Source organism: Elgaria multicarinata, chromosome 3 (assembly GCF_023053635.1).
Source record: "Elgaria multicarinata webbii isolate HBS135686 ecotype San Diego chromosome 3, rElgMul1.1.pri, whole genome shotgun sequence".
Classification (NCBI taxonomy): Eukaryota; Metazoa; Chordata; class Lepidosauria; order Squamata; family Anguidae; genus Elgaria; species Elgaria multicarinata.
In genome coordinates, this window is record NC_086173.1 from 160,796,292 (window position 1) to 160,822,646 (window position 26,355).

The 26,355-nt window shown below is 45.5% G+C and overlaps 2 protein-coding genes across 2 annotated transcripts; both read right to left on the bottom strand.

Moving 5' to 3' along the window:
* Positions 1-2,394: 2,394 nt before the first annotated feature.
* LOC134396170 (zinc finger protein 397-like) lies at positions 2,395-11,479 on the bottom strand. The gene is made up of 4 exons (XM_063122569.1): positions 11,429-11,479; positions 8,244-9,092; positions 5,819-5,963; positions 2,395-3,703 (listed from the first exon to the last, which is right to left on the bottom strand). Exons 2-4 carry the CDS (start codon positions 9,063-9,065, stop codon positions 2,661-2,663), a joined length of 2,010 nt encoding a protein of 669 aa, XP_062978639.1. The 5' UTR covers positions 9,066-9,092; positions 11,429-11,479; the 3' UTR covers positions 2,395-2,660.
* Positions 11,480-17,365: 5,886 nt separating this feature from the next.
* LOC134396185 (zinc finger protein 397-like) lies at positions 17,366-24,385 on the bottom strand. Its single transcript, XM_063122590.1, has 4 exons — positions 24,305-24,385; positions 21,907-22,771; positions 18,767-18,890; positions 17,366-18,460 (listed from the first exon to the last, which is right to left on the bottom strand). The coding sequence occupies exons 2-4, from the start codon at positions 22,711-22,713 to the stop codon at positions 17,493-17,495; spliced, it is 1,899 nt and encodes a 632-aa protein (XP_062978660.1). The 5' UTR covers positions 22,714-22,771; positions 24,305-24,385; the 3' UTR covers positions 17,366-17,492.
* Between the last annotated feature and the right edge of the window lie 1,970 nt (positions 24,386-26,355).

Consider the following 26,355-nt stretch of genomic DNA (forward strand, 5'->3'; position numbering starts at 1 on the left):
AGGACGCAGACAAGCTGGAGCGTGTTCAGAGGAGGGCAACAAGGATGATCAGGGGTCTGGAAACAAAGCCCTATGAAGAGAGACTGAAAGAACTGGGCCTGTTTAGCCTGGAGAAGAGAAGATTGAGGGGAGACATGACAGCACTCTTCAAATACTTAAAAGGTTGTCACACAGAGGAGGGCCCGGATCTCTTCTCGATCCTCCCAGAGTGCAGGACACGGAATAACGGGCTCAAGTTAAAGGAAGCCGGATTCCAGCTGGACATCAGGAAAAACTTCCTGACTGTTAGAGCAGTGCGACAATGGAATCAGTTGCCTAGGGAGGTTGTGGGCTCTCCCACACTAGAGGCCTTCAAGAGGCAGCTGGACAACCATCTGTCAGGGCTGCTTTAGGGTGGATTCCTGCATTGAGCAGGGGGTTGGACTCGATGGCCTTGTAGGCCCCTTCCAACTCTGCTATTCTATGATTCTATGATTGTACCCTAAATCACTTTTAAAGCTATTGATCCATAGATGAAATTTGCACATGGGCATATGCAGTATTTTTGCAGCAAGGAACGTATTTTATTTGTTTTTAGAATTCACACGTGTCGTTCCCTTGGATGTTCAGTCTGTGAGCGCCAATCCTTAAGCAGCTGAAATGGCATCACTCATTGCACAAGAGGGAACTATCAGCAGGCTTGGGGGAAAACCAAGGTTTGCGGAAGTCCCCCCAAAATTTTAGGTTAAAAAATGCTCGGAGAGGAGGGAAAGGGGGCAGTTCTGTGGGTAGGGAGAGGAGGGGAGGGGACTTGGGAGTCTGGCTTACAAAGAATCTTCCTGCCTCCCCAGCCTCCTTCCTTCTCACTCCACAGAGCCTCAGCTAGATGGGCGAAAAAGCCCGTCTAGCAAAAATGCAGAGCAGGAGGAGAGCGGAGGCGAAGATGGGCATCCTGGTAGGGTTGAGCCGTTAGTCTAATTAGATTAAGTAGCCGATTAGACTACTGCAATGCACTCTACGTGAGGCTGCCCTTGAAGATGACTCGGAAGTTGCAGCTAGTGCAAAATCCACAGCTAGACTACTGGTGGTTACATCTTACAGAGACCACATAACACCGGTCTTAAAGGAATTGCACTGGCTGCCTATACGCTTCCGGTCGGAATTCAAGGTGTTGGTAGTGACGTCTAAAGCCCTAAACAGCTTGGGAGCTTGATACTTGAGAGAGCGCCTCTCCTTATATATGCCTGCCCGAGACCTGAGATCTGTTGGAGGAGCCCTTCTCTGCATCCCATCAATGCAACATATACGCTATGATGGGACAAGGGAGAGGGCCTTCTCTGCTGTGGCACCCCGACTGTGGAAAGCCCTCCCCTTGGAGGCCCGACTGGCGCCAACGCTGATTTTATTCCAGCGCCAAATGAAAACATGGCTTTTTAACAAAGAGAATAATAATAATAATAATAATAATAATAATAATAATAATAATAATTAATAATAATAATAATAATTTATTTCTTACCCGCCTCTCCCTTTGGATCGAGGTGGGGAACAACATTAGAACAGGAATTAATACATCTTAAAAATTCTTGATTTTACATTGATCTGGATAGTCCTGCTGGAAAAGGCTAGTCTTTAAAGCTGTCTTAAAATCACACAGAGTTAATTTTACGAATCTCCTCCGGCAGGCCATTCCATAATCTGGGGGCGACAGAAGAAAAGGTCCTCTGGGAAACTGATGTCAGCCTAGTTTTAGCTGACTGAAGTATGTTCACCCCAGAGGACCTGAGTGTGCGGGGCGGACTATATGGGAGAAGGCGATCCCGCAGGTAACCTGGACCCAAACCATGTAGGGCTTTAAAGGTAATGACCAACACTTTGTACTTTGCCCGGAAACTAATTGGCAGCCAGCAGAGTGATTTTAATATTGGGGTCATATGCTCACCCCTAGATGTACTGGTGACCAACCTGGCTGCCATATTTTGAACTAGTTGAAGTTCTTAATGAAGTTCTTAATGGCTGAATTCACTAAGTTGGCACATTGTTTTAACTGTTTTAATAGTTTTACTGCTTTTAAATTATATATTGTTTTAACTTGGTTCATGGTTTAATTTGTTTTTCGCTGTGTAGATTTGCTGTTTTATACTGTACGTTTTTATCTGTACACCGCCCTGAGATCTTATTGATATAGGGTGGGATATAAATGTTTTAAATAAATAAATAAATAAATAAAAAAACAAATAAATAATAGTCTAAGAGGCCTTTGTGTGAGGGAAGGGAGAATCTCTCTTTTAAAGTGGTGCAGTTTTATAAGCCCTTGTCTTAAAACGTAACAATTCTTTTCTTAATATATCTGTTGCTCAATTAATTGGGCCCCCTTTTTAGTCTACTAAACATTTATTTAATGGAACAGCCTGAATGATTAACTGGGTAAACACTGCAGCCCTGCTAGTTACGTGACTGCTTGTCTCTCAAGACTTCCTGGTGCAAAATTAAGGATTCCCCCACACTCAAAAGGTTCCCGTTCTGAATGCTGCTCATGTCTAAATACACAGACACGCATCACAAGCTGCCCATTGTCTGATCATGTTGCCATTTTCTGAACAAGTATACAGTGTCTCTGGCTGTGTGAGTTTTCTGATGGCAAATAAGGTTTGAATGCTCAGACAGGCTTTGCATAGCTTTTATTCTGTGTGCATTCCATGATGTAAAGTTAGGTGTTCGCTCTTTCCACACTCTGAGCATTTATACTCTTTCTCCTCTTTGTGGATTTCTTGATGTGAAGCAAGGTATGTGCTCCACCTGAAGCTTTTACCACACTCCAAGCATTTATATGGTTTCTCCCCTGTGTGGATCCTCTGATGTGCCTTAAGGCTGGATTTACTGCAAAAGTTCTTGCTACAGTATGAACAGATGTATGGTTTCTCCCCCGTGTGGATTCTCTGATGCGAAGTAAGGTGTTCACTCCGACTGAAGCTCCTTCCACACACCAAGCATTTGTAAGGTTTCTCCCCCGTGTGGAGTCTTTTATGCGAAGTAAGGTTAGTACTCTTGCTGAAGCTCTTCCCGCACTCCAAGCATTTGTGGGGCTTTTCCCCTGTGTGGATTCTTCGATGTGCATTAAGACTCGATTTGGTACAAAAGCTCTTGCTACAATCCGAGCAGTTATATGGCTTCTCGCCTGTGTGGATTCTTTCATGGGAGGCACAGTGGTGCCTCTGACTGAAGCTCTTTCCACAGTATGAGCATTTGTACGGTTTCTCTCCCGTGTGGGTTCTCTGATGCCTTTTGAGCCTCGGCAGATCAGAAAAGGTTTTGTCGCAGCCCGGGCATTGATAAGCTTTCTCCCCTGTTTGGATTCTCTGATGTGATGTAAGGCTTGTGCTCCAACCAAAGCTCTTCCCAAAATGCAAGTTTTTATTTGGCTTCTCCCCTGTGTGGATCCTCCAATGTGCATTAAAGCTCGTCTGTCGGCAGAAGATTTTCCCACAGACAGGGCACTTAATCCATCTCTTCCCTTTGTATGTTTTTTGCTGGGTTTGGATTTCTTGGGAGCCACCGCACTGGCCACTACTGGTTTTTTTCTTCCATTTCTCTGTTTTGTGTTTAACCTCTTGCTTCTTTGGTCCCTCTGGAATGGCAATGCTCTTTTCCGGCTCTTGAGGCTCTGCTGTTTCTGAAGAGACCCCATCTGGTTCCACCTCATTCTCACTCTCCCACACATCACCTGCTGGAATTAAAGAGAGGAGATGGAGAAGATGGAGAAAAGGAAGAACTGAGCCTCTCTAAGAAGCAATCAAACGGAACTAACACCCCTGCAAAAGAGATGGATCTCTGGCCTCTGGCTCCAATGTCAATGGGGCGGTGCATCCGTTCCAGGTTTTAGTTAGAACCAGTCAGAACTCTACAGGAGCTATCCAAGAGTTCAGACTGCTTCTGACCGAAACCAAGAGGGGATTCACATCCCCACTGACATCGGAGCCACCAACCTCCACTGGACGGACCACAGTTCAGTGGTACAGTATAGGCTTTGCATACATACATGGGCTCCAAGGATCAGTGTGGTGTAGTGGTTAGAGTGTTGAACTGGGAGCCGGGAAACCCAGGTTCTAGTCCCTACTCGGCCATGGAAGCTCACTCGGTGTCGTTTGAACATTATGCACATTGTGTGTATGGAGTTGTGTACCACTTAAACATTATGCATTTATAACATGATTGACAACGTTTAAGAACGGTATTGACCTCTAATGTGAAAGACACGCAGCACAGACTTTTTAGATAGAACAAAGAAGGCATTAAGAATTTCTATAGAAACTATAGAACTATTAAAGCCGTATGGAGAAATTCTAGGTCTGAAGGACTTGATAGCTTTCAATCATGTTATAAATGGATAATGTTTAAGTGGTGAAATTTAAATTATTCAATGAAATTTAATAGGGATAAATGCCAAGTTCCACATTTAGGAAATAGAAACCAAATTCCTCCTGTGGAATTGCCTGCCTCTGGAGGTCAGGCAGGTGCCAACCTTGAACTCCTTTCGGCGCCTCCTGAAAACATCTTTATTCCAAGAAGCCTTTCTTTAACATGCAGCCTTGGATTTCTGTTTTTGTTTCTTTTAAATTTTGTTTTAACTGTTTTATTCTGTTTTTATTTTCATTTTACCTTGTACACCGCTCTGAAATTTTTCAATGGGGAGTGGTAAATAAATAAATAAATAAATAAATAAATGCACAGTTACAAGATAGGGGATACTTGGCTCAGCAATACTACAAACGAGAAGGATCTTGGAATTGTTGTAGATCACAAGCTGAATATGAGCCAACAGTGCGATGTGGCTGCAAGAAAGGCAAATGCTATTTTGGGCTGCATTAATAGAAGTATAGCTTCCAAATCACGTGAGGTACTGGTTCTTCTCTACTCAGCCCTGGTTAGGCCTCATCTAGAGTATTGCGTCCAGTTCTGGGCTCCACAATTCAAGAAGGACGCAGACAAGTTGGAGCGTGTTCAGAGGAGGGCAACCAGGATGATCAGGGTTCTGGAAACAAAGCCTTATGAAGAGAGACTGAAAGAACTGGGCATGTTTAGCCTGGAGAAGAGAAGATTGAGGGGAGACATGAGAGCACTCTTCAAAGACTTAAAAGGTTGTCATTCACAGGAGGGCCAGGATCTCTTCTCGATCCTCCCAGAGTGCAGGACACGGAATAACGGGCTCAAGTTAAAGGAAGCCAGATTCCAGCTGGACATCAGGAAAACCTTCCTGACTGTTAGAGCAGTACAACAATGGAACCAGTTACCTAGGGAGGTTGTGGGCTCTCCCACCCTAGAGGCCTGCAAGAGGCAGCTGGACAAGCATCTGTCGGGGATGCTTTAGGGTGGATTCCTGCATTGAGCAGGGGGTTGGACTCGATGGCCTTGTAGGCCCCTTCCAACTCTGCTATTCTATGTTTCTATGGTATACAACTCCATACACACAATGAGCATAATGTTCAAAGTCCATTTCAGTATGAAAACTACGAGGGCAGGTCTATATTGTTGTATAAATCATCACACAACGGGTGTTGTTCCTGTTTTTTCAAGATACGTTGATATATATTTTCTAATGGATTGTGAAAATATTGAATATGTGCAGCTTTCGAATATCTCGATGTATTGACTTCTATCTCCTGAGGAAGCACCACTCTGGGTCTGAAACGTTGAGCTCCCAATACATGGTTTTTCCTATTGTTTTAATCGTTGGATTATTTTTGAAAGAAAACTATTGAAACCATTCATTTACTTCATCGAACACCAGAGTTTTACTCTCTTTTCAGTACCTCAGAAATCAGGAGCCAGGAATCCTTACCTAGTGGCTCAGCATGGGACCCGATCTCGCCATCCTCTCCCTCCTCCTCCTCCTCCTGTTTGGCCTCTCCGCACGGCACATTCTTCCCTCTGTCAGATGGGGCCTGCTCCGCCTCGGAGACCGATTCCACCACAGGGCTAGGCACCTGAAACGTTAGAAGGATTGGCTTTCAACATATGGGAGCAAAAGCCGGAAGGCCTTGGAAGGTGGCAACGAGGGGGAAGGGCCTTGTGAGTGATCCCCCCCCCCCGATTATGGAACCCTTTCCCCACTGATGACCGCCGGGCACCAACACTCGGCTTTTCGGCACCAGGTTAAGACTGTCCTCCACTCCCAGGCCATTTTTATGTTCACTGCTCCAGAATGGGCGTGTTTAGAAAACCCCTTAAACCCTGCTGGTTAAGTAGGGTGACCCTATGAAAAGGAGGACAGGGCTCCTGTATCTTTAACAGTTGCATAGAAAAGGGAATTTCAGCAGGTGTCATTTGTATATATGGAGAACCTGGTGAAATTCCCTCTTCATCACCACAGTTAAAGCTGCAGGAGCTATACTAGAGCGATCAGATTTAAAAGAGGGCGGGGCACCTGCAGCTTTAACCGTTGTGATGAAGTGGAAATTTCACCAGGTTCTTCATATATACAAATGACACCTGCTGAAATTTCCTTTTCAATACAACTGTTAAAGATACAGGAGCCCTGTCCTCCTTTCCATATGGTCACCCTAGGTTAAGGTTTTTGGTGAAGCAGCAACTGTTGTGTGTGATGTGTTGTGCTAAACCCTGGTCTCTTTCTAACCCCAATCGGACCGTCTGCAGCAGGGTTAGTGGCTCTAACCGTGGTTTAAAGTGTTGTGTAGGGTGACCATGTGAAAAGGAGGACAGAGCTCCTGTATCTTTAACAGTTGCATTGAAAAGGGAATTTCAGCAGGGGTCATTTGCATATATGGAGAACCTGTTGAAATTCCCTCTTCATCACAACAGTTAAAGTTGCAGGAGCTATACTAGAGTGACCAGATTTAAAAGAGGGCAGGGCCCTGTCCTCCTTTTCATATGGTCACCCTAGTGTTGTGTGTGACAGCATGGCTCATGGTCAGGGCCAGAGAACCACAATTTCGTTAACTACAGTCCCTGAAGTGTCATCTGAACAGGTCCAATCTGGTTTAGATATGAAACGGTATACACATTTTGTAAATAACTTTGTATTCCGTTCGGTACCTCCTGAAAACGTCCTTGTTCCAGGAAGCTTTCCCTTCATGACCAGCCACGGTTCACTTTGCTCTTTGATTCTTTTAAAAATCTATTTTAATGAGTTTTTAATTCTGTTTTTCTTTTATCTCGTACACCGCTCCGAAATTTTGAATGGGGAGCGGTATATAAATATTGAAAATAAATAAAACGATAATAAAACAATAAAATAAACACAATGGGGCATTTATTTCTATCCAGTATCATATTGAAAATGTTTTAATAGTTTAGACGGTTTTAAAGAGGTTAGAGATTTTATATTTTGTTTTCATCACCTTGTATTGAGATGTGTATTTTTTTGTGAACCGCCCAGAGAGCTTTGGCTACTGGGCGGTATAGAAATGAAAATAATAATAATAATAATAATAATAATAATAATACTACTAATGTGATATAGCAGTTAGAATGTTGGACTGGGACCTGGGAGATCCAGATTCTAGTCCCCACTTGGCCATGGAAACCCACTGGGTGACTTTGGGTCAGTCACAGGCTCTCAGCCCAACCTACCTCACAAGGTTGTTGTTGTGAGGATAAAATTGGAGAGGAGGCAGATCATGTAAGCCGCCTTGAGTTTTTTGCAAGAAGAAAAAATAATGCAGGATATAAATGTAATAATAATAAATAATAATACAAGCTTTCCCGGCTCTCCACTACACAGATTAAGGTCAGAGGTCCTGCTCTAGGCAAACCCATCAGAGCTGCTATCGAGTCATGCGTCTGCTTAGATAAGTATGGTGTGCACTACGGGTGTCTAACTTCTTTCAGCCAGAGAGACAAATTCAATTTCAGAGAAGCTTTTGGAGGCCATGTTCCAGTGCTGGGCGGGGCCAAAGCAAAAGGGGGCGGAGTCCCACATACCAGAACTCCCAGCATCATGGAGAAAGAGCTGCGCAAAAGCCAAGAAACCAGCCAACGACAGGGACGTGCCAGAAAACGTCAAGTCTGACTTTGCGGCTAAAGTTGCCAATTTCCGTTCTACCAAATGGTGCTCTGCACTTTAACAGCAGGCTACCTTGCGGACAGCAGCATTATCTCCATGTGGTGAGAAGCGTCAGCTGCTGATTTCTGCCGGCCAGGCTGCTGTGAAAGGGGCCCAGGCGCAGGCCGCCCCAGTTTTTTCTGGTCAGTTGGCAACCCTATTCAGGAGACTCAAATAAAGAACAAAACAAAATCCCATTCACCTCTCGTTCCAGCCTCTTGTCAGCTTCTCGTTGCAGCTGCAAGAACTCCTCTGCCAAGGCCACCGCTTGGGAGCAGGACTCCGGGCCATGCTCCCTCACCCAGCTCTGTGTCTCTGGTGGCAGGACAGTCAGGAACTGCTCCAGGATCAGCAGTTCCATGATCTGCTCCTTGGAGTGTCTCTCGACCTTCAGCCATTGACGGCAAAGCTCCTGGAGCTGACTGTATAGCCCTCTGGGCCCCTCGGCCTCCTGGTAGCGGAAATGCCTGAAGTGTTGACGCCACCTCTCCCTGGCCAAAGCGTCCCATCGCAAGATGATGGCCTTCACTTTCCCATAATCCTCTCTGTCTCCGGCCTCCAGGCTGCTAAAGGCCTGCTCGGCTTCTCCATTGAGGGCCGGCAGGAGTCGGGCTGCCCACTCTTCCTTGGGCCACCGGCAGGCTCCGGCCACTTGCTCGAAGGAGGCCAAGAAGACTGTAGCGTCCTCCCACGGGCTGGGTTCCTCCGGCAACTGTGGGACCCCCCAGCCTGAACGAGGGGTCTCCACTGTCTTCAGGAATTCCTGCCACTGGACTTCCCAACGTTGAAGGTTCCCCTCCCCCGGTTCCTTTTTCACTTGCTCTCCTGGAGACCTTTGCAGCACCACACCAACACGTTTCCCCTCACGCATTATGGGAGCACTTCCTGCATGCCCCAATTCCCCCCCTGAATTGAGGACCGTTGTCTCTTGACTCTCCACTTTGAAGCCCGCACGATGCCGTTGCTCTGGCCCCACCAGGGACGGGAGGCCAAATCCTGACCTCGACGGCTGCTTCAAGGCCATAACCTTATCCCTGAACTGGGCTTTGTCCTGGAGGGAGGAAGGAGGAGCAAAAAAAAAAAAAAATTTTCAGAAAAGAGGGAGAATATACACAGCCCTCCAAAGCTCCTTTACACATTTTTTTTAAAAAAAGAATAGGATGAGACCAGAAGTTGATTTGCCTGGTGTTCTTCTATTCAGGATAAGGTATGGTGTAGTGATCATGTAGTGATGGCCACCCATTTGGATGGCTTTAAAAGGGGGTTGGATAAATTCCTGGAGGCAAAGGCTATCAATGGCTACTAGCCCTGATCATAGAATCATAGAATAGCAGAGTTGGAAGGGGCCTACAAGGCCATCGAGTCCAACCCCCTGCTCAATGCAGGAATCCACCCTAAAGCATCCCTGACAGATGGTTGTCCAGCTGCCTCTTGAAGGCCTCTAGTGTGGGAGAGCCCACAACCTCCCTAGGTAACTGATTCCACCGTCGCACTGCTCTAACAGTCAGGAAGTTTTTCCTGATGTCCAGCCGGAATCCGGCTTCCTGTCACTTGAGCCCGTTATTCCGTGTCCTGCACTCTGGGAGGATCGAGAAGAGATCCTGGCCCTCCTCTGTGTGACAACCTTTTAAGTATTTGAAGAGTGCTCTCATGTCTCCCCTCAATCTTCTCTTCTCCAGGTTGTGTGCCATCTCCAGTATCCGAGGCAGTAAGCCTGTGTACACCAGTTGATAGTAAATGAGATAGAAATAAGTTAAAATGTCCGTATAAAATTAAAGTTAAAACTCTTATCTTTGGGAGGTTATGTTTGGAGCTCCGTCTCTGCAGCCTCCTCCCTCGGGCCTTGTCCGATTCAGAAGCGGCACAGTATATGTTCTATACTGTAAACTATACAACACCCCTAGGGATAAACATCTAGCGAGATTTCTGGCTTCAATTACTCATTATACAGATCTGGATAAAATTGGCTACCTATTTACAAAACACTGCGAAATCCATCTTGTTAAACCTGGCTTGCTTTGCAGTGAAAGCAGCAAAAATTAGGAAAGACTTAGTGTCCCCTGATGATAACTAAGATTGCTGGTAAAAATCCCAGCACTATATATGATATTTTATATGTAAAAGTTCAATATTTGAAGTTTAATACAATGCTGTAATGTAATATTTTTATATCATGACTCTTGTATCTGGCTAAAACCCATGCTGGGTTGCCTTAATAAAATTTGATTTGTGTACACCAGTTGCTGGGGAACATGGGCGGGAGGGTGCTGTTGCACCATGTCCTGCTTGTGGGTCCCCGGCCGATGGCTGGTTGGCCCCTGTGTGAACAGAGTGCTGGACTAGATGGACCCTTGGTCTGATCCAGCAGGGCTCTGCTTATGTTCTTATGATGCATGGTGTGGAGAATGTGGATAGAGAGACACTTTTCTCCCTCTTTCAAAATACTAGTACCCAAAGGGGTCATCCCATGAAGCTAATTGGTGGGAGATTCAGGACAGGTAAGAGGAAAGACTTCTTCACACAGAGCATAAACTATGGAACTCACTTCCACAAGATGTAGTGCTGGCTACCAATTTGGATGGCTTTAAAAGGGGGTAGATGAATTCCTGGAGGAGAAGGCTATCAAGGGCTACTAGCCCTGATGGTTAAGTGCTACCTCCAGCATCCGAAGCAATAAGCCTATATACACTAGTTGCTGGGGAACATGGGTGGGAGGGTGCTGTTGCACCGTATCTGGCTTTGTGGGTCCTTGGTCGACAGCTGGTGGGCCACTATGTGAACCGAGTGCTGGGCTAGATGGACCCTGGGTCTGATCCAGCAGGGCTCTTCTTAGGTTCTTGTATGACCTTTTTTTTTTTAAAATAGCCAAGTGAAACTGGAGATGTCAAGAACTGAAACGGGGATTTTCTGTGTGCCATCTGCTCTCTCCTGGAGCTGTCATCCCTCCAAAAGAAGATCCTTAAAGCAGCCTCACTGTTTTCCCTCTCAGGTTCCCCCTCCCTCAATCACATCTCTTTGAAATCCACCTCTACCACAATCTGCTTGGGAAGCCCTTTAAAGCCCTCACCCCCCCCCTCACCCCCTGTTTTGGGGATCCCAGGAGCAGCTCTCCCAGAATCCTCCCTTGCAACAGCCTTCCCCAACCTGGCGCCCTCCAGATGTGCTGGACTAGCCACTCGCAAGCGTTCTCCAGCCAGCCAGCCATGCATGCGACTGGTATTGCTACAAGGACAGCCCTGAATGCAGCAGCCAAGTAAACCACCTCTTGTCCTGCCTCCTTGAACCCCTTCCTCGTCCCCAGCCAGAGATCTCCTTTCTGCTTCTCTTTCCTCTGGAGGGACCCCAAAAAGAAGGAAAAAAACCCCAGTAATTCTTCTTTAAACTCACCCAGAAAGCCAAGCAAAGGACCACAAAGCAGCAGCAGCAACTCCAGCGGTGGGAGGGAAGCTCATTCAAAAGAAGAGCAGCCACTGAGTTAATTTCCGGACGGGGTGGGGAGGAGAGGAGGACTAGAGCAGGGAAAAAGGGGGCGGACCCGAATATGGAACATAGATATATAAGCAGGTAGACTGATGCACGACGGGCTCTTTCTGGTTTCAACCGAAGTTCCCCTACCCCCTCTGCCCAGCCAGAGCCATAGAAAAGAATGAAGGGATCCAAGATTTTACTGCAGGCGTGTTGGGCAATCAGCATGCCTTCCCTGCTTCCCCAACCAACAAAATAAGGGCGCAATCCTGTGCCTGTTTAGACGGGGTGGGTGGGTGAAGTCCTACATAATGAGAAGACAGGAGACCCTGGAGAAGAGGCTGATGCTAGGGAAAGTGGAAGGCAAAAGGAAGAGGGGCCGACCAAGAGCAAGATGGAGGGATGATATTCTGGAGGTGACAGACTTGGCCTTGGGGGAGCTAGGGGTGGCGACGGCCGACAGAAAGCTCTGGCGTGGGCTGGTCCATGAAGTCACGAAGAGTCGGAAGCGACTGAACGAATAAACAACATCATTTTTTTTGTTGTAGGAAAAAAGTCCTACAACTCCCAGCATGCCCCAGAAAAAAGGCCTACCATTTTTTTTTTGTAAGAAAAAAGTCCTGCAACTCCCAGCATGCCCCAGAAAAAAAGCCCTAACATTTTTGGGGGTAGGAAAAAAAGTCCTACAACTCCCAGCATGCCCCAGAAAAAGGCCTACCATTTTTTTTGTAGGAAAAAAGTCCTACAACTCCCAGCATGCCCCAGAAAAAAGGCCTACCATTTTTTTTGTAGGAAAAAAGTCCTACAACTCCCAGCATGCCCCAGAAAAAAAGGCCTACCATTTTTTTGTTGTAGGAAAAAGTCCTACAACTCCCAGCATGTCCCAGAAAAAAGGCCTACCATTTTTTTTGTAGGAAAAAAGTCCTACAACTCCTAGCATGCCCCAGAAAAAAGGCCTACCATTTTTTTGTTGTAGGAAAAAGTCCTACAACTCCCAGCATGTCCCAGAAAAAAGGCCTACCATTTTTTTTGTAGGAAAAAAGTCCTACAACTCCTAGCATGCCCCAGAAAAAAGGCCTACCATTTTTTTGTAAGAAAAAAGCCCTACAACCCCCAGCATGCCCCAGAAAAAAAAGCCCTAACATTTTTTGGAGTAGGAAAAAATGTCCTACAACTCCTAGCATGGACCATATTGCAAGGTATTTATTTATTTATTGCATTTATATCCTGCCTTTTATCCTCCAAGGAACCCAAGGCAGCGTTCATAATCTTCCTCTTCTCCATTTTATCACCACAACAACAACCCTGTGAGGTAGGTTGGGCTGACAGTTAGTGACTGGCCCAGGGTCACCCTGTGACTTCCATGGCCGAGTGGGGACTAGAACCCGGATCTTCCTAGTCCCAGTCCAACACTCTAACCACTATGCTATGCTGTTGTACACTATTCTCTTGGTTACCACCTGACCCCCCATCCTGCAAGACTGAACTACACTTTGATCAGGGGTCTCCAACGTGGTGCCTGCAGGCACCCAATTTTTTGTATTTTTTTAAATAAAAAAAATCCACATTTTTAAAAAATATGCATACATGGATTTGTATGAAATGCACAGAACTTTCTAGTAATCATATGTCATATGGGCTGCAACAAAACGGGATCAAATACCCAAATAAATACCCATTTGAAGGTGATGCCACCGTTTCAAATATTTACAGTGCCACCGTTTCAAATATTTACAGTGTTCTAAAGTCCTCAATTATAGGAGGGGAGTGTTTATCCTTCTGATGTTGCAATAGCTGTCAAAAGGGTGCAGAAAATCCATTTACGCCTGACCATTTGTTAATTTCCATGAAACAAGGAAATAATTTAAAAGAGCGGGTACATCAGTGAATATCGAAGACTGCTCCAGTACAAAGTTTTTCTGCTTAATAATATCCTCCCTGCAGAAAGAAGCAATGACTGGACACTGCCAAAACATATGCTCAAAAGATGCATTAGCTGTATTGCAGTGCCAGCAATTAACTGAATTAGATAATCCCTTATTAAAGAGATGTTGTGGTATCCAATAGAAACGAAGCAAAACTTTTTGCTGAATAAGATGCAGCCTGAGAATCATAGATGCGAAAGGTAGATTAGGCATTTTGTGGTGGTGCTCACAGCAGTATTTCAAATTCCCAAATGCATCCACAGGTCGTGTACCAGTGCTATAGACCACTGTCAACCAGACTCCAGTGTGCAAGATTAAGACGGCGCTACACAGCAGGGTTGTTGTTAAAGCTGAGCCCCACCCCTCACTAAATCTGCAATAATTGGAGTGAGCTACACTGCAGGGCTGTTGTAAACCCCTCACTCCCAGCTACACCAACCAATACAAATTCCAGTGCCAAAACATTCTGTGCACAACCTCTCAATTACAGGTTAGATCAGGGTTAGGCAACATTGCGTTCTCCAAATGTTTTGGAGTGCAACTCCCATAATCCCAGGCATCTGGCCATGCTGGGTGGGGTTGATGGGAGCTGTAGTCCAAAACACCTACAAGCCCTATCCCTGCTCTAAGTTGTAATATAAGGGGTCGTGTGTGGCATGCAATGGCATTGGAATTTGTACAAAATGTTTAGGAATTTCCCTCAAAGTAAAGAAATGATTGACACAAAAGAAGACTTGGATTAGATAGAGCAGGTATTTTATTTTATTTGTGTTGTTTGGGGAGATTAACTGGTGTCCAGTCACTCAGAGCTATGTTAAAATTTTGGATTTGTCCATTGACATCTATGGACAGCTGTCATTTCCACACCGGGGGGTGGTTTATGAAATGGCTCTTCCTATCTAAACTCCGAAGTGACACATGACTCTACTATTTCTTATCTCTATGATTTGCCATGCCTCTCTAGGAATCCAGGCTCTGTTCCTCACTGAGCTCTTGCTAGTAGGCAAGGTGGGCTTGGATTTTTATTTGTTTGCTTGCTCTGTCCCTCCCACACCTCTTCTCTTTACCCTTTGCTCAGAGACACCCTCCCTTTGCATCATAGACGTACAAAATTTAGACTGACAATCTCTTTGTCTGAGGATCAGACTCCTAGGCTATTTTTTTTTTTAAAAAAAGGAGTTATTTAATGGTGCGTGAGGCTGCAATTTTATTAAAAACAACAACCCAAGGCAGCTATGATGGCTATAAGAAAAATGACAAAATCCGCAGTAGGCCAAGTCAAGGATCACGAAAATGGTGCCAGCTTTAGAGATCTACAGATCTCTTCATCAGATCTCTTCTCAAAAGCTTGCACACTTTTTGGTGATCTTTTGAGTTGGCTGCAATTTTATACACACTTCTCTGAGAGTAAGTCCCACTGAACTCAATGTGGCTTACTGATGACTACACAAGTTTAGGACTGCATGGTGAATCTGATTAGAGGGGCGGACAGTTTTTTCAATGAAAAAAACAAACAAAGTAAGACTAGCTGTGATTAAGCAGCAGTCCAACCCACCCCCAGCCCTAGAGAAGCCCCTCCCCACATGCATGTTCTTTTTCTTACCTACATCTTCCTCCATGGGGGGTGGGGAATATGAATTTTTGGAGAAATTAAAAAAAAATGGTTTGTATTTTTTTAAAAAAATTATTTTAAATTGTCCGGCATGTATGACCAATGAGAGGCTGGGAGAAATAAAATGTGCATTATGGCGGAGGTTGGCAGAGACGCTTACAACAACTTTGCAATGTGGTCCAGTGTTATAATCCGCATAGGATTCCTGAAACATTGCAGGAGGGGCTGAAGTGCCTTACGGCAATCCTGGAATATAGTCCAGTGTTATCCACATATTTATCCTGAAATATTGCCGGGAGTGGGGTGGCGGCTGAGAATGACTTACAGCAAAATGCTGTCATTGTATGCAGTGTTATTAATGAACTTCTGCCACAACCCCCCAGGATGATTAAATAATGCTTAAAACGTTGAAGTTGTACCTGCCACCCCAGCTGTCCCCCACAACAGGACCCTTTCCATGGGTGGTTGTACTTCCAGCAATATGTAAATGTCAGCAATATTAGGGTAACCCTATGAAAAAGCAGGGTCAGGGAATGTAAGCCGGAGACGTACTCTCAGGGAGTGGTAGGGTGACCCTATGAAAACGAGGACAGGGCTCCTGTATCTTTCAGTTGTATTGAAAAGGGAATTTCAGCAGGTGTTGTTTGTATGCATGCAGCACCTGGTGAAATTCCCTCTTCATCACAACCATTAAAGTATAGCAAGTGTGTCCAGATACAATATTTATTTATTTATTTATTACATTTATATACCGCCCCATAGCTGAAGCTCTCTGGGCGGTTTACAACAAAAGAGGGCAGGGCTCCTGCAGCTTTAACTGTTGTGATGAAGAGGGAATTTCACCAGGTGCTCAATGCATACAAATGATACCTGCTGAAATTCCCTTTTCTATGTAACTGTTAAAGATACAGGAGCCCTGTCCTCCTTTTCATATGGTCACGCTAGGTAGTGGCCCTGGCTGAGGATTTTGTGCTGAGCCAGCGAGAGGCTGACCATTATGAAAACGAGATCATGTCACTGGGATTATAGGGTGACCCTATGGAAAGGAGGACCTTAAAAGTCTTGAAACTACTTTTAAGTCTCCATTTGCTCCCCTTAAACTAGCTTGTACTTTTGAATCTGTGTAAACATCAATAAATGTGCCATTCTGGCGTTATCCTCTTCAATGGTGTGGATCTCTTTAGGTGAGAATCGCCTTCTTAGCCACAGATGCTGAATTGCCAATGTCGTGCACTCTGGGAGGATCGAGAAGAGATCCTGGCCCTCCTCTGTGTGACAACCTTTTAAGTATTTGAAGAGTGCTCTCATGTCTCCCCTCAATCTTCTCTTCTCCAGGCTAAATATGCCCAGTTCTTTCGGTCTCTCCTCACAGGGCTTTGTTTCCACACCCCTGGGCGTCCTGGTTGCCCTCCTCTGAACATGCTCCAGCTTGTCTGCATCCTTCTTGAACTGTGGAGCCCAGAACTGGCTCCAGACATAGAGGGACCTCCAAGCCTTATCAACAAGACCCCTACCCCCAATGGGCACTCAGGAGTGTCTTGCAGCTGGCTGGAGACATCCTTGGTCGACCGTGGCAGGGGCCTTATCAAAAGTTCAAGAAGTTACATACCAGGGACACAGTTGCCATAACCTGAAACATAGTTTTTCGTAAAAAGGTTAGTTTATGGAAAATGTAGAAAATATGTAATCAGTAGAAGATGGGAGGAGGGACTCTTGTATAACGCATCGAGGGGCTTGAAAGGTTATAAATGTATGTGGCTGGGGATGATGGTTAGAGAGTTTCTGCCATCGATTTCTATCAGGTAAGAGCTGTCTCCTCTGCGCATCCATCTAATAAAGGAGTCTCTGTGCCTGGATCGGTCGTGGAGTGGTTCCTTCCCTATCAGGTTGGGGTATTTCCCCAACAGTCTGGGTGGTTAACAAGCCACCTCACAGAAAATGTTCTGGGTTTGGACAACACACTAACCCATGGTTCAACTAACAACCCACAGGTTAACAACAACCCACATTCAACTGTTGAGAATGAGTTAGCTCTTCTTGTGTAAAGAACACCAATGTGTGTTGCAGGGCGGGGGGAAGCTTGATTTATGTATCTATTCCTCCCCCCCCCCCCGCGTACATTCTTTCATGTGAATTTAGACAAGAGCTCTGATTGGAGCACATTCCATACACCCAACTATTTTGTGACATAATTTCCACTCCCGATCCAGAAGTATTCGCTAGGCAGTTTACATAAAATAATAAAACACGAATTAAAGTATTTTGACCGTTAAAACTCATTAATTAAAACATGCAATTGAAACTAACCAGTTAAAACCACAAATGAGTCACAAGCCTGACACAGGGATTTCCACAAAGTAGCAACTACTGAAGGGACCATATTTGATAAAACTATAACTTCCAAGTCTTGGAAACCAAAGGCATTTGGAACAGGGGCCTTTCTGCTGCCTTATGGGTATGTTGACATCAATATGGGTGCTTCGCCCCCTGTGTGAATTCTCTGGTGTCTGATAAGGTTTGTGCTCTGACTGAAGCTCTTTCCGCATGCCAAGCATTTATATGGCTTCTGCCCGGTGTGAATCCTTTGATGTTTCACAAGACCCGATTGATCGCAAAAGGTCTTGTTACAGTCTGAACATTTATACGGTCTCTCCCCTGTGTGGATTCTTTGATGTGAAGTCAGGTGTGTGCTCTGACTAAAACTTTTCCCACACTCCAGGCATTTATATGGCCTCTCCCCTGTGTGGATTGTCTTATGGTTAATAAGGCCGGATTGATTACAGAAGCCCTTCCCACAATCAGAACATTTGTATGGTTTCTCCCCTGTGTGGATTCTTTGATGTGACGTAAGGCTTGTGCTATGACGGAAGCTCTTTCCACACTCAGAGCATTTATAGGGTTTCTCACCAGTGTGGATTCTTTGATGTTGAATAAGGCTGGTGCTCTGATTGAAGCTCTTGCTACAATTTGCGCAACTGTATGGCCTCTCCCCTGTGTGTATTCTTTGATGTGAAGTAAGGTGTGTGCTCTGACTGAAACTCTTTCCACATTCCAGGCATTTATATGGCTTCACCCCGGAGTGGAGCATTTGATATTCCGTCATGTTTCTGTGCTGATTAAAGCTCTTCCCAAACATTAAGCTTTTGCTGGGTTTTTCCCCTGTGTGGATTCTCCAGTGTGCACTGAGGCACTTACTCCTTCTCTTCTCTGTTTGTTCGTCGTCTTGAATTATGATTTCATGGAAGTCCCCATCCTGACAAGGAATGTCTTTATTGTTCCCCTTCTCTAGGTGAATCCCCTCCTGACATTCTGATCCGTCTTGATTCCAGAAGTTCTCTTTCAACACCTCATGTGTGCCTGTTTCGGATGACATCCCAGGGAGATCCTCCTCGTCCTCGCTCTCCCACACATCACCTACTGAAATAAAGAGAGAAAGCCAAACCAAACCAACTGGAGAAACGACACCTCAGATCAATAAAAACAGTTCTCTATTTACTACCGAATATCCCTTTGTTTGATACAGTGAAGCCTTGTCAGAATTATGCCCACCCTGTCTGAGTGAAGCCACATTCACTGGCACCCCTACACCCTTACCATGGTGCACCCCAATAGCCCCCAGAGGGAGGTGTCTGTCCACTCCATTCCACGTAGCGGTGTGTGTTCATGTTCCCCAGCAACTGGTGTACGCAGTGGGATCCAACATTCAAAGTGAGACATCCTTACCCAGCAGAATGGACTCCCCATCTTCTTCTTCCTGCTTGGTTTCTAGGCCCAGATGGCTCTGCTCGATCTCAGACGGATCCCGGCCCATTTCAGAGGAGCCCGCAGCCTCCTCCTCAAAGGCTACCTGCAATAGGCACAGAGGAACTCTGTCAGTGTAGAACGACAGGGTTGGGAGAGAGAATTTGGGGTGGAAGGGTGTTCAGGGTCTCTCGCCCTGAATCTAGGAGCTCCATTGCTATGTACAGTTGAGAAACCAGGACCATGTTTAAGAAATAAATAAACACAAGTGGGACTTGAACCAAAAAAGCCAGCCATGCCCTTTTCCAATATACCGTTCCTTCTCCTCAACAGTCAGCCAGCATTCTGAGCCGACTGAGCACGCTCAGCCCTCATAGAATTGTTTTGGGGTCCGTCTCTTCTCCCACTTTTGGTTTCCCCTCCCCCCCCCTAATGTTTTTGTGTGTGGCCTTCTTGCAATCTTGAGGTGCCCTTGACCTTACAGATGCCTCCTTCTTGCACATGGGTGGTGCTGTTTTGGCTAAGTTAAGGATCCAGACTCAAGCAATGAGCTCTCTATTACTACATAGGACACTCTCCGCCCAAGGTGGTCCCTTCCAGATATTGGGGACTACTGCTCCTATCATCCCTGGTCGCTTGGTCTTACGAGAGGTGTAATCCCAAACATCCAGAGGGCCCCATGTTGATGAAGGCCGATATAAGATGTTAGGAACTTCATAATAATGATTTATAATAATAGTGATGTATAATGATATATTTATAATTGTAATAAATTGTTATTATTATTATTATTATTATTATTATTATTATTAATAATAATAATAATAATAATAATGCTATACAGGATCAAGTTATAGCAACCAAGAACTACCAAAAATACATCAGAAAAGATAACAGACCTATGCAGGAAATGCCAATTCCAAGAAACAATAAACCATGTAACAGAAGGATGTAAAATTCTGGCAGGAATGGACTATACGGACAGACACAATACAGCTGCAAAAATAATTCACCAACAACTGGCCATCAAATTCAACCTTATCAAACAACCTACACCATACTATACATATTCACTCGAAACAATCTTGGAAAATGCAGAGCATAAAATATACTGGGATAGAACAATTCATACTGACAGAACAATACCTTACAACCAACCAGACAGAACGGTCATAGACAAAACAACAACACACATACCTCATCGGCATAGCAATATCGAATGACAAAAATGTTGTTGAAAAGGAAGAGGAAAAGAGAGAAAAATATACACCACTGGCCATGGAAGTCAAAGAAATATGGCAAGAGGAAAAGGTCACAATTATTCTGTTAGTCACATCAGTCACCGGCATCACATCCAAAAACTATACAGAAAACCACCAGAAACTGAGCCTACCAAAATACATCCACACCAACAGCCAGAAAGCAGTGAAACTTAAAACATGCTCAATTGTCAGGAAATTCCTGAATCTGCAAAAGACTAGGGCTGTGCACACCCCCGATCCACCTCGGAGGCCGGTTCGGAGCCCCTGAAGCAGCCTCGATTCTGCTTGGAGGTGCTTTGGGGGTTGCCTGACCCACCTCGGCGCCAAAGCAGTGGCAACCCATTTGGGGATTTTCATGGTGTCCCCCGTTTCCCCCCCCAAATGCGGGAACGTTTTCAGGTGGTTTTTTTTTCATTCACAGAAATTTGCACACATCGCACCTGCAATGTGCGCCAATTTCAGCCGCCGCCATCTGAGCAAATGACAGCCAAAAGGTGAGCCAATTACACAACCCACAGCCGAAATTTGTGCAAATCATGTGTACTGAAGAAGCAAAATTTGTGGAAATGTTCATTCCTGCAAAAAGATAAAAACACAACATCCGGAAAATCCACGAACTGGCTCGACTTGATGCACATGGAGTTGGCCCAACTTGAAGGAAATAAGCTGACGTCCAGGAGGCTGAGTGCGTTCCGACTCCCCGGACGCCCTGCTCAGCGTAACCAGATATAAAAATGGGCAGGTGTCGAGGAAATCAAGATGGGTGGCATCTTTTTACCTATGCCCACAGGTATAAGAAAATAAACTGCTTTGGCCTTTTCATTATAAATCATAAGATTTATGCTTTCAGCGTAACTAACATATATTAAGACTGCAACCACTTTCACAACTGATGGTCTATGTTGAAATACATGTCACAGGACGGTGTCTTAACAGAAACAGTTAGAGGGTGGAGTGAGATATTTTCAAAGCAAGCTAAACCACAAAAAAGAAACAGATGTATGTATGGTTGCTTAAATGATTGCAATACCCATCTATGTATTTTTTTTTTGGTCTTAGAATTATTTGCACTCTGCACGTGCATAAATGCCTTGTCTATCATTGGTTACTGTATTGCAAAACTGTATTATGATTGGCTGGAAGGTTCTGCCATTGTTTCTAGGGGGAACTGACCCTATCAACATCTAAGGTCCTCCTCCAAGTGCCTACTCATGGGAACAAGGGAGAGGGCCTTTTCAGTGGTGGCCCACCGACTGTGGAACGATCTCCCCGATGAGGCTCGCCTGCCGCCAACATTGTTATCTTTTCGGCGCCAGGTCAAGACTTTTCTCTTCCCCCAGGCATTTTAACAGCATTTAACAATGTTAAGTTTATTTTTAATGGACCCCAGAATTGCTGTTTTTAAATGGATACTGTTGTTTTAATACTGTTTTTTAATGTTTTTGATGGTTTTTAAATTTTGTATACTTTTAACGCTTACCATTTTTAATAAATAAATAAATAAATAAAAATAAGTTAGTCTTTCCTGAAATTAGCGGGCAGTCCTTCAGGTCCTCTAGGGGTTGCCACCTTGCAGCACTGCAGGCTGCTCGTTATAAACCTTTTCTAAAGAGAGAGAAATTGTGTCTTGAGAGTCTTTGACCATCACTCAGCGAACAAAAGGGGAACCACCCTTTTGGGTTCCTCCACACAGGGCTCCTCCAGTTTTAACAGTTATGATGAAGAGGGGATTTCGCCAGGTGCTGCATGCATAACAATGACACCTGCGGAAATTCCCTTTTCTATGCAACTGTTAAAGGTACAGGAGCCCAGTCCTCCTTTCCATATGGTCACCCTACAATCCCAGTGACATGACTTCACCTCGTTTTCATAATGGTCGGCCTCTCGCTGGCTTAGCACAAAATCCTCAGCCAGGGCCACCGCCTGAGAGCACGTCTCCGGGCTATATTCCCTGACCCTGCTCTGGATCTCTGACGGCAGGATGGCCAGGAACTGCTCCAGGATCAGCAGCTCCAGGATCTGCTCCTTGGAGTGTCTCTCCACCTTCAGCCATCCCTGGCAAAGCTCCTGGAGCTGGCTGTAAGCGCCGGTTGGCCCCTCGGCCTCCTGGTAGCAAAAATGCCTGAAATGTTGACGCTGCTTCTCTCTCCTCAGCGCGTCCCCTCTCAAGATGGCCGCCTTCACTTTCCCATAATCCTCTCTGTCTTGCCTCTCCATCCTCTGAAAGGCCTGCTCGGCTTCTCCGCTGAGGGCTGGCCAGAGTCGGGATGACCACTCTTCCCTGGGCCACCGGCAGGCCTGGGCCACTTGCTCGAAGTTGGCCAGGAAGGCCTTGGCGTCGTCCCACGGGGTGGGCTCTTCCGGCGACTGTGATGCCCCCCAACCCGAGTGAGGGGACTCCACCGTCTTCAGGAAGTCCTGCCACTGGGTTTCCCAGCAACGCGCCAAGCCCTGCTCTGATTCCTTCTTCACCTGACGTGGGGCGGCCCTTTTGAAGGGTCCCCCAGTATTCCCAGAATGCATTGCTTCACAGGGGTCGCTTCCTCCCTCCAAATCTGCCCTGGCTTTGCGACTTGCAGCCTTCTGGAGGCCGTGTTGAATTTTCCCTGCCCCTTCCGAAGTTTCTCCTTGCCTCCGGGCTGAGGGAGTTTGCTCTTCCATTTTCATGCTGAGGCAAGCTCTAGAATACGCGACAGCGAGCTAAACAGCGGTACTAAACTCCTGCCTGGAAAATAGAGAATTGACTCAGATAAATGGTCAACCCCCAGTAGGGTTAGCACCACTAAAATAAATTAATAATAATAATAATATGGCAACAGGAAAAAGTTACAATTATTCCTTCAGTCACCGGCATCACCTCAATGTTTCCCCCCTCTTTTTTACAGAAAACCTTTAGAAACTAAGCCTCCCAAAATACATCCACACCAACATCCAGAAATTATACTTAAAACATGTTCAATAGTCAGGAAATTTCTGAATCTTAATGCATTCCATTAACTATTTTGTGTAAGGTGACCATATGAAAAGGAGGACAGGGCTCCTATATCTTTAACAGCTGTATTGAAAAGGAAATTTCAGCAGGTGTCATTTGTATATGTGGGGAACCTGGTGAAATTTCCTCTTCATCGCAACAGTTAAAGTTGCAGGAGCCCTGCCCTCTTTTAAATCTGGTCACTCTAGTATAGCTCCTGCAGCTTTAACTGTTGTGATGAAGAGGGAATTTCACCAGGTTCTCCATATATACAAATGACACCTGCTGAAAATCACTTTTCTATGCAACTGTTAAAGATACAGGAGTCCTGCCCTCCTTTTCATAGGGTCACTCTAGGTGGAAGTCCTATTGAACTCAATGGGGCTTATTTCTCTTGAGTAGCAAGCCCTACTGAATTTAATGGGGCTTACTTCTCTTGAGTAGCAAGTCCTGCTGAACTCAATGGGGCTTACTTCTCTTGAGTAGACATGCACAGGACTGCCTTACCCATTTACCCTTACAGAAAGTTGCAAAAAGATGAAGAGTTCCTGTGGTACATTAAAAGATGGGCCTGACCACGATCCACTTCACACACACACACACACACACACACACAGAGAGAGAGAGAGAGAGAGAGAGAGAGAGAGAGAGAGAGAGAGAGCGCATCTGCCAGTCTGTAAGGCAGTCTTCACCAGTTCTTTTGGATGACAACTCCCAGCATTTCTAACCATTGGTCCTGCTGGCCAGGGCTGATGGGAGTCGAAGTCCAAAACATCTAGAGGGGACCAGGCTGGGAGAGGCTGCTGGAGGGAGGTCCATACGGGTCAGATGTTTCAGACTACAACTCCCAGCATTCCTGACCAGTGGTCCTACTGCCCAGGGCTGATGGGAGCTGAAGTCCAAAACAACTAGAGGGCACCAGGCTGGGAGATGCTGCTGGAAGGAGGTCCATATAGGTCAGATGTTTTGGACTACAACTCCCAGCATTCCTAAACATTGGCCCTGCTGGCGGGGCTGATGGGAGTTAAAGTCCAAAACATCTGGAGGGCACCAGGCTGGGAGAGGCTGCTGGGGGGGGGGGAGGGAGTCCATATGGGATTGCAAAGCACCCCACCCCACAATCCACCCTATACAAAACTACATGGATAACCCCTAACATCCCTTTGAATATTAGACAAAAAGGGTCTTCCTCTTTCGCCTAATCTGCAAGGAATGGGTTTTTTGGTTCAGGGGTGGAGAGAAATCTTCTCCTCCCTCTATCCTCTGCCTGCCGCCCCCTCCATTCACCTTCTTAGCTGAGCTTCTTTTTCTTCCTCCTCCTCCTCCTCCTCTTTCTGCAGCTGTAAAGAAATTCAAAGCCAATCTCCCTCCTCCCTTTACAGGAAAAAGGGGCATCGGCTGCTCATTCTTTTCATCTCTTTCTCTCCAGCTGGCCTTCTCTAGGAAGCAGAGCTCGCTCAGATTAACCCTTTCGAAACGCGTCCGGCGAAAGCCGCACACGGGGGCACACCTTGGCTGAGTTCGGACGACACGCTAATCAAGGGTTGTTTCCCATTCTGTTCCAATTACTGGGGTGACCATATGAAAAGGAGGACAGGGCTCCTGTGTCTTTAACAGTTGCATAGAAAAGGGAATTTCAGCAGTTCTCATTTGTACCCATGCAGCACCTGGTGAAATTCCCTCTTCATCACAACAGTTAAAGCTGCAGGAGCCCTGCCCTCTTTTGTATCTGGACACTCTAGCTATAGTCTAGTCCTTCCATTCATACGTCCTGAATCTCCCATCATTTAACTTTATGGGATGAGCCCATTTGGTTCTAGTATTATAAGAGAAGGAGAAAAAAATGTCTCCCTATCCACCTTCTCCACATTATGCATAATTTGGTACACCTCACTAACCTTTTTTCTAAGCTAAACAGCCCCAGATGTTGTGACCTTCCTCATGGGGGAGTTGCTTCAGCCCTTTGACCATTTTAGTTGCTATTTTCCCAACACAAACATCTTCTTTTTTAGGTGTGTTAACCTAGGGTGACCATATGAAAAGGAGGACAGGGCTCCTGTATCTTTAACAGTTGCATAGAAAAGGGAATTTCAGCTGGTGTCATTTGTATATATGGAGAACCTGGTGAAATTCCCTCTTCATTACAACAGTTAAAGCTGCAGGCGCTATACGAGAGTGACCAGATTTAAAAGAGGGCAGGGCTCCTGCAGCTTTAACTGTTGTGATGAAGAGGAAATTTCACCAGGTTCTCCATATATATAAATGACACCACTGCTAAAATTCCCTTTTCAATACAACTGTTAAAGATACAGGAGCCCTGTCCTCCTTTTCATATGGTCACCCTAGTTAACCAGAACTCTTTCCAAACAATGGCACAGGCTGTGGCCTACCCCATGAGAGGGAGAAGTAAGGCTAACAAGCCAGCCAACATAGCCCCCTTCTTCCTCATTCCCTCTTGTGGTCTTCACCTCTTTATTTTTACTGGCTGCCTTCACTGAAACAGGCCTTTGTCCTCCATGGCTTTGCTAATGTCCCAGCCATCTCAGTCTTCTGCAGCTTTCCCCAATACAGTGCCCAACAGATGTTTTGGACTACAGCTCCCAGCATTCCTGACTATTGGCCATGCTGGCTGGAGCTCATGGAAGTTGAAGTCCAAACTAGGGTGACCCTATGAAAAGGAGGACAGGGCTCCTGTATCTTTAACAGTTGTATAGAAAAGAGAATTTCAGCAGGTTCCTTTGTATGCATGCAGCACCTGGTGAAATTCCCTCTTCATCACAACAGTTAAAGCTGCAGGAGCTATACTAGAGTGACCAGATTTAAAAGAGGACAGGGCACCTGCAGCTTTAACTGTTGTGATGAAGAGGGAATTTCACCAGGTTCCCCATATATACAAATGACACCCGCTGAAATTCCCTTTTCAACACAACTGTTAAAGATACAGGAGCCCTGTCCTCCTTTTCCTAGGGTCACCCTAGTCCAAAATATCTGGAGGGCATGAGGTTTGGGAAGGGTGGTTTTACTGGGAAGAATATGAGGTGATAGTAAGCTTTGTGACCTATTCCAGCACCTCAGCGAGGCAGGACATTTTCCAGAGAGGACGGTGATTCAGTTTAGGAAAACATGGAATGCTTTGTCAACTCCTGATCACACAAAGTAGGCCTGTTTCTCTCTTGTTATAGGTGTGGCTGAGAGACAGGCTCTGGTGCTGTAAGATTTGTGGAAAGCTTTTATTGATATCCAAGAAACTCAACGTTTCGGATTGTTAAATCCTTTGTCAGGAGCCAGAATCAGTTGATAAGCTGCTCAAGGCTGCTGTTATATTCCTGATTTAGACG

Bases quoted from the DNA above. Each gene is read 5' to 3' on its own strand.
- LOC134396185 (XM_063122590.1), bottom strand. From the start codon at position 22,713: ATGAAAATGGAAGAGCAAACTCCCTCAGCCCGGAGGCAAGGAGAAACT. The intron at 18,891-21,906 runs GTGAAGTCATGT...TGCCTATTGCAG, and splicing joins CCGACCATTATGAAAACGAG to GTAGCCTTTGAGGAGGAGGC. The intron at 18,461-18,766 runs GTAAGGATGTCT...TCTTTATTTCAG, and splicing joins TGGGGAGTCCATTCTGCTGG to TAGGTGATGTGTGGGAGAGC.
- LOC134396170 (XM_063122569.1), bottom strand. From the start codon at position 9,065: ATGGCCTTGAAGCAGCCGTCGAGGTCAGGATTTGGCCTCCCGTCCCTG. The intron at 5,964-8,243 runs GTGAATGGGATT...CTAACGTTTCAG, and splicing joins ACAAGAGGCTGGAACGAGAG to GTGCCTAGCCCTGTGGTGGA. The intron at 3,704-5,818 runs GTAAGGATTCCT...TAATTCCAGCAG, and splicing joins GTCCCATGCTGAGCCACTAG to GTGATGTGTGGGAGAGTGAG.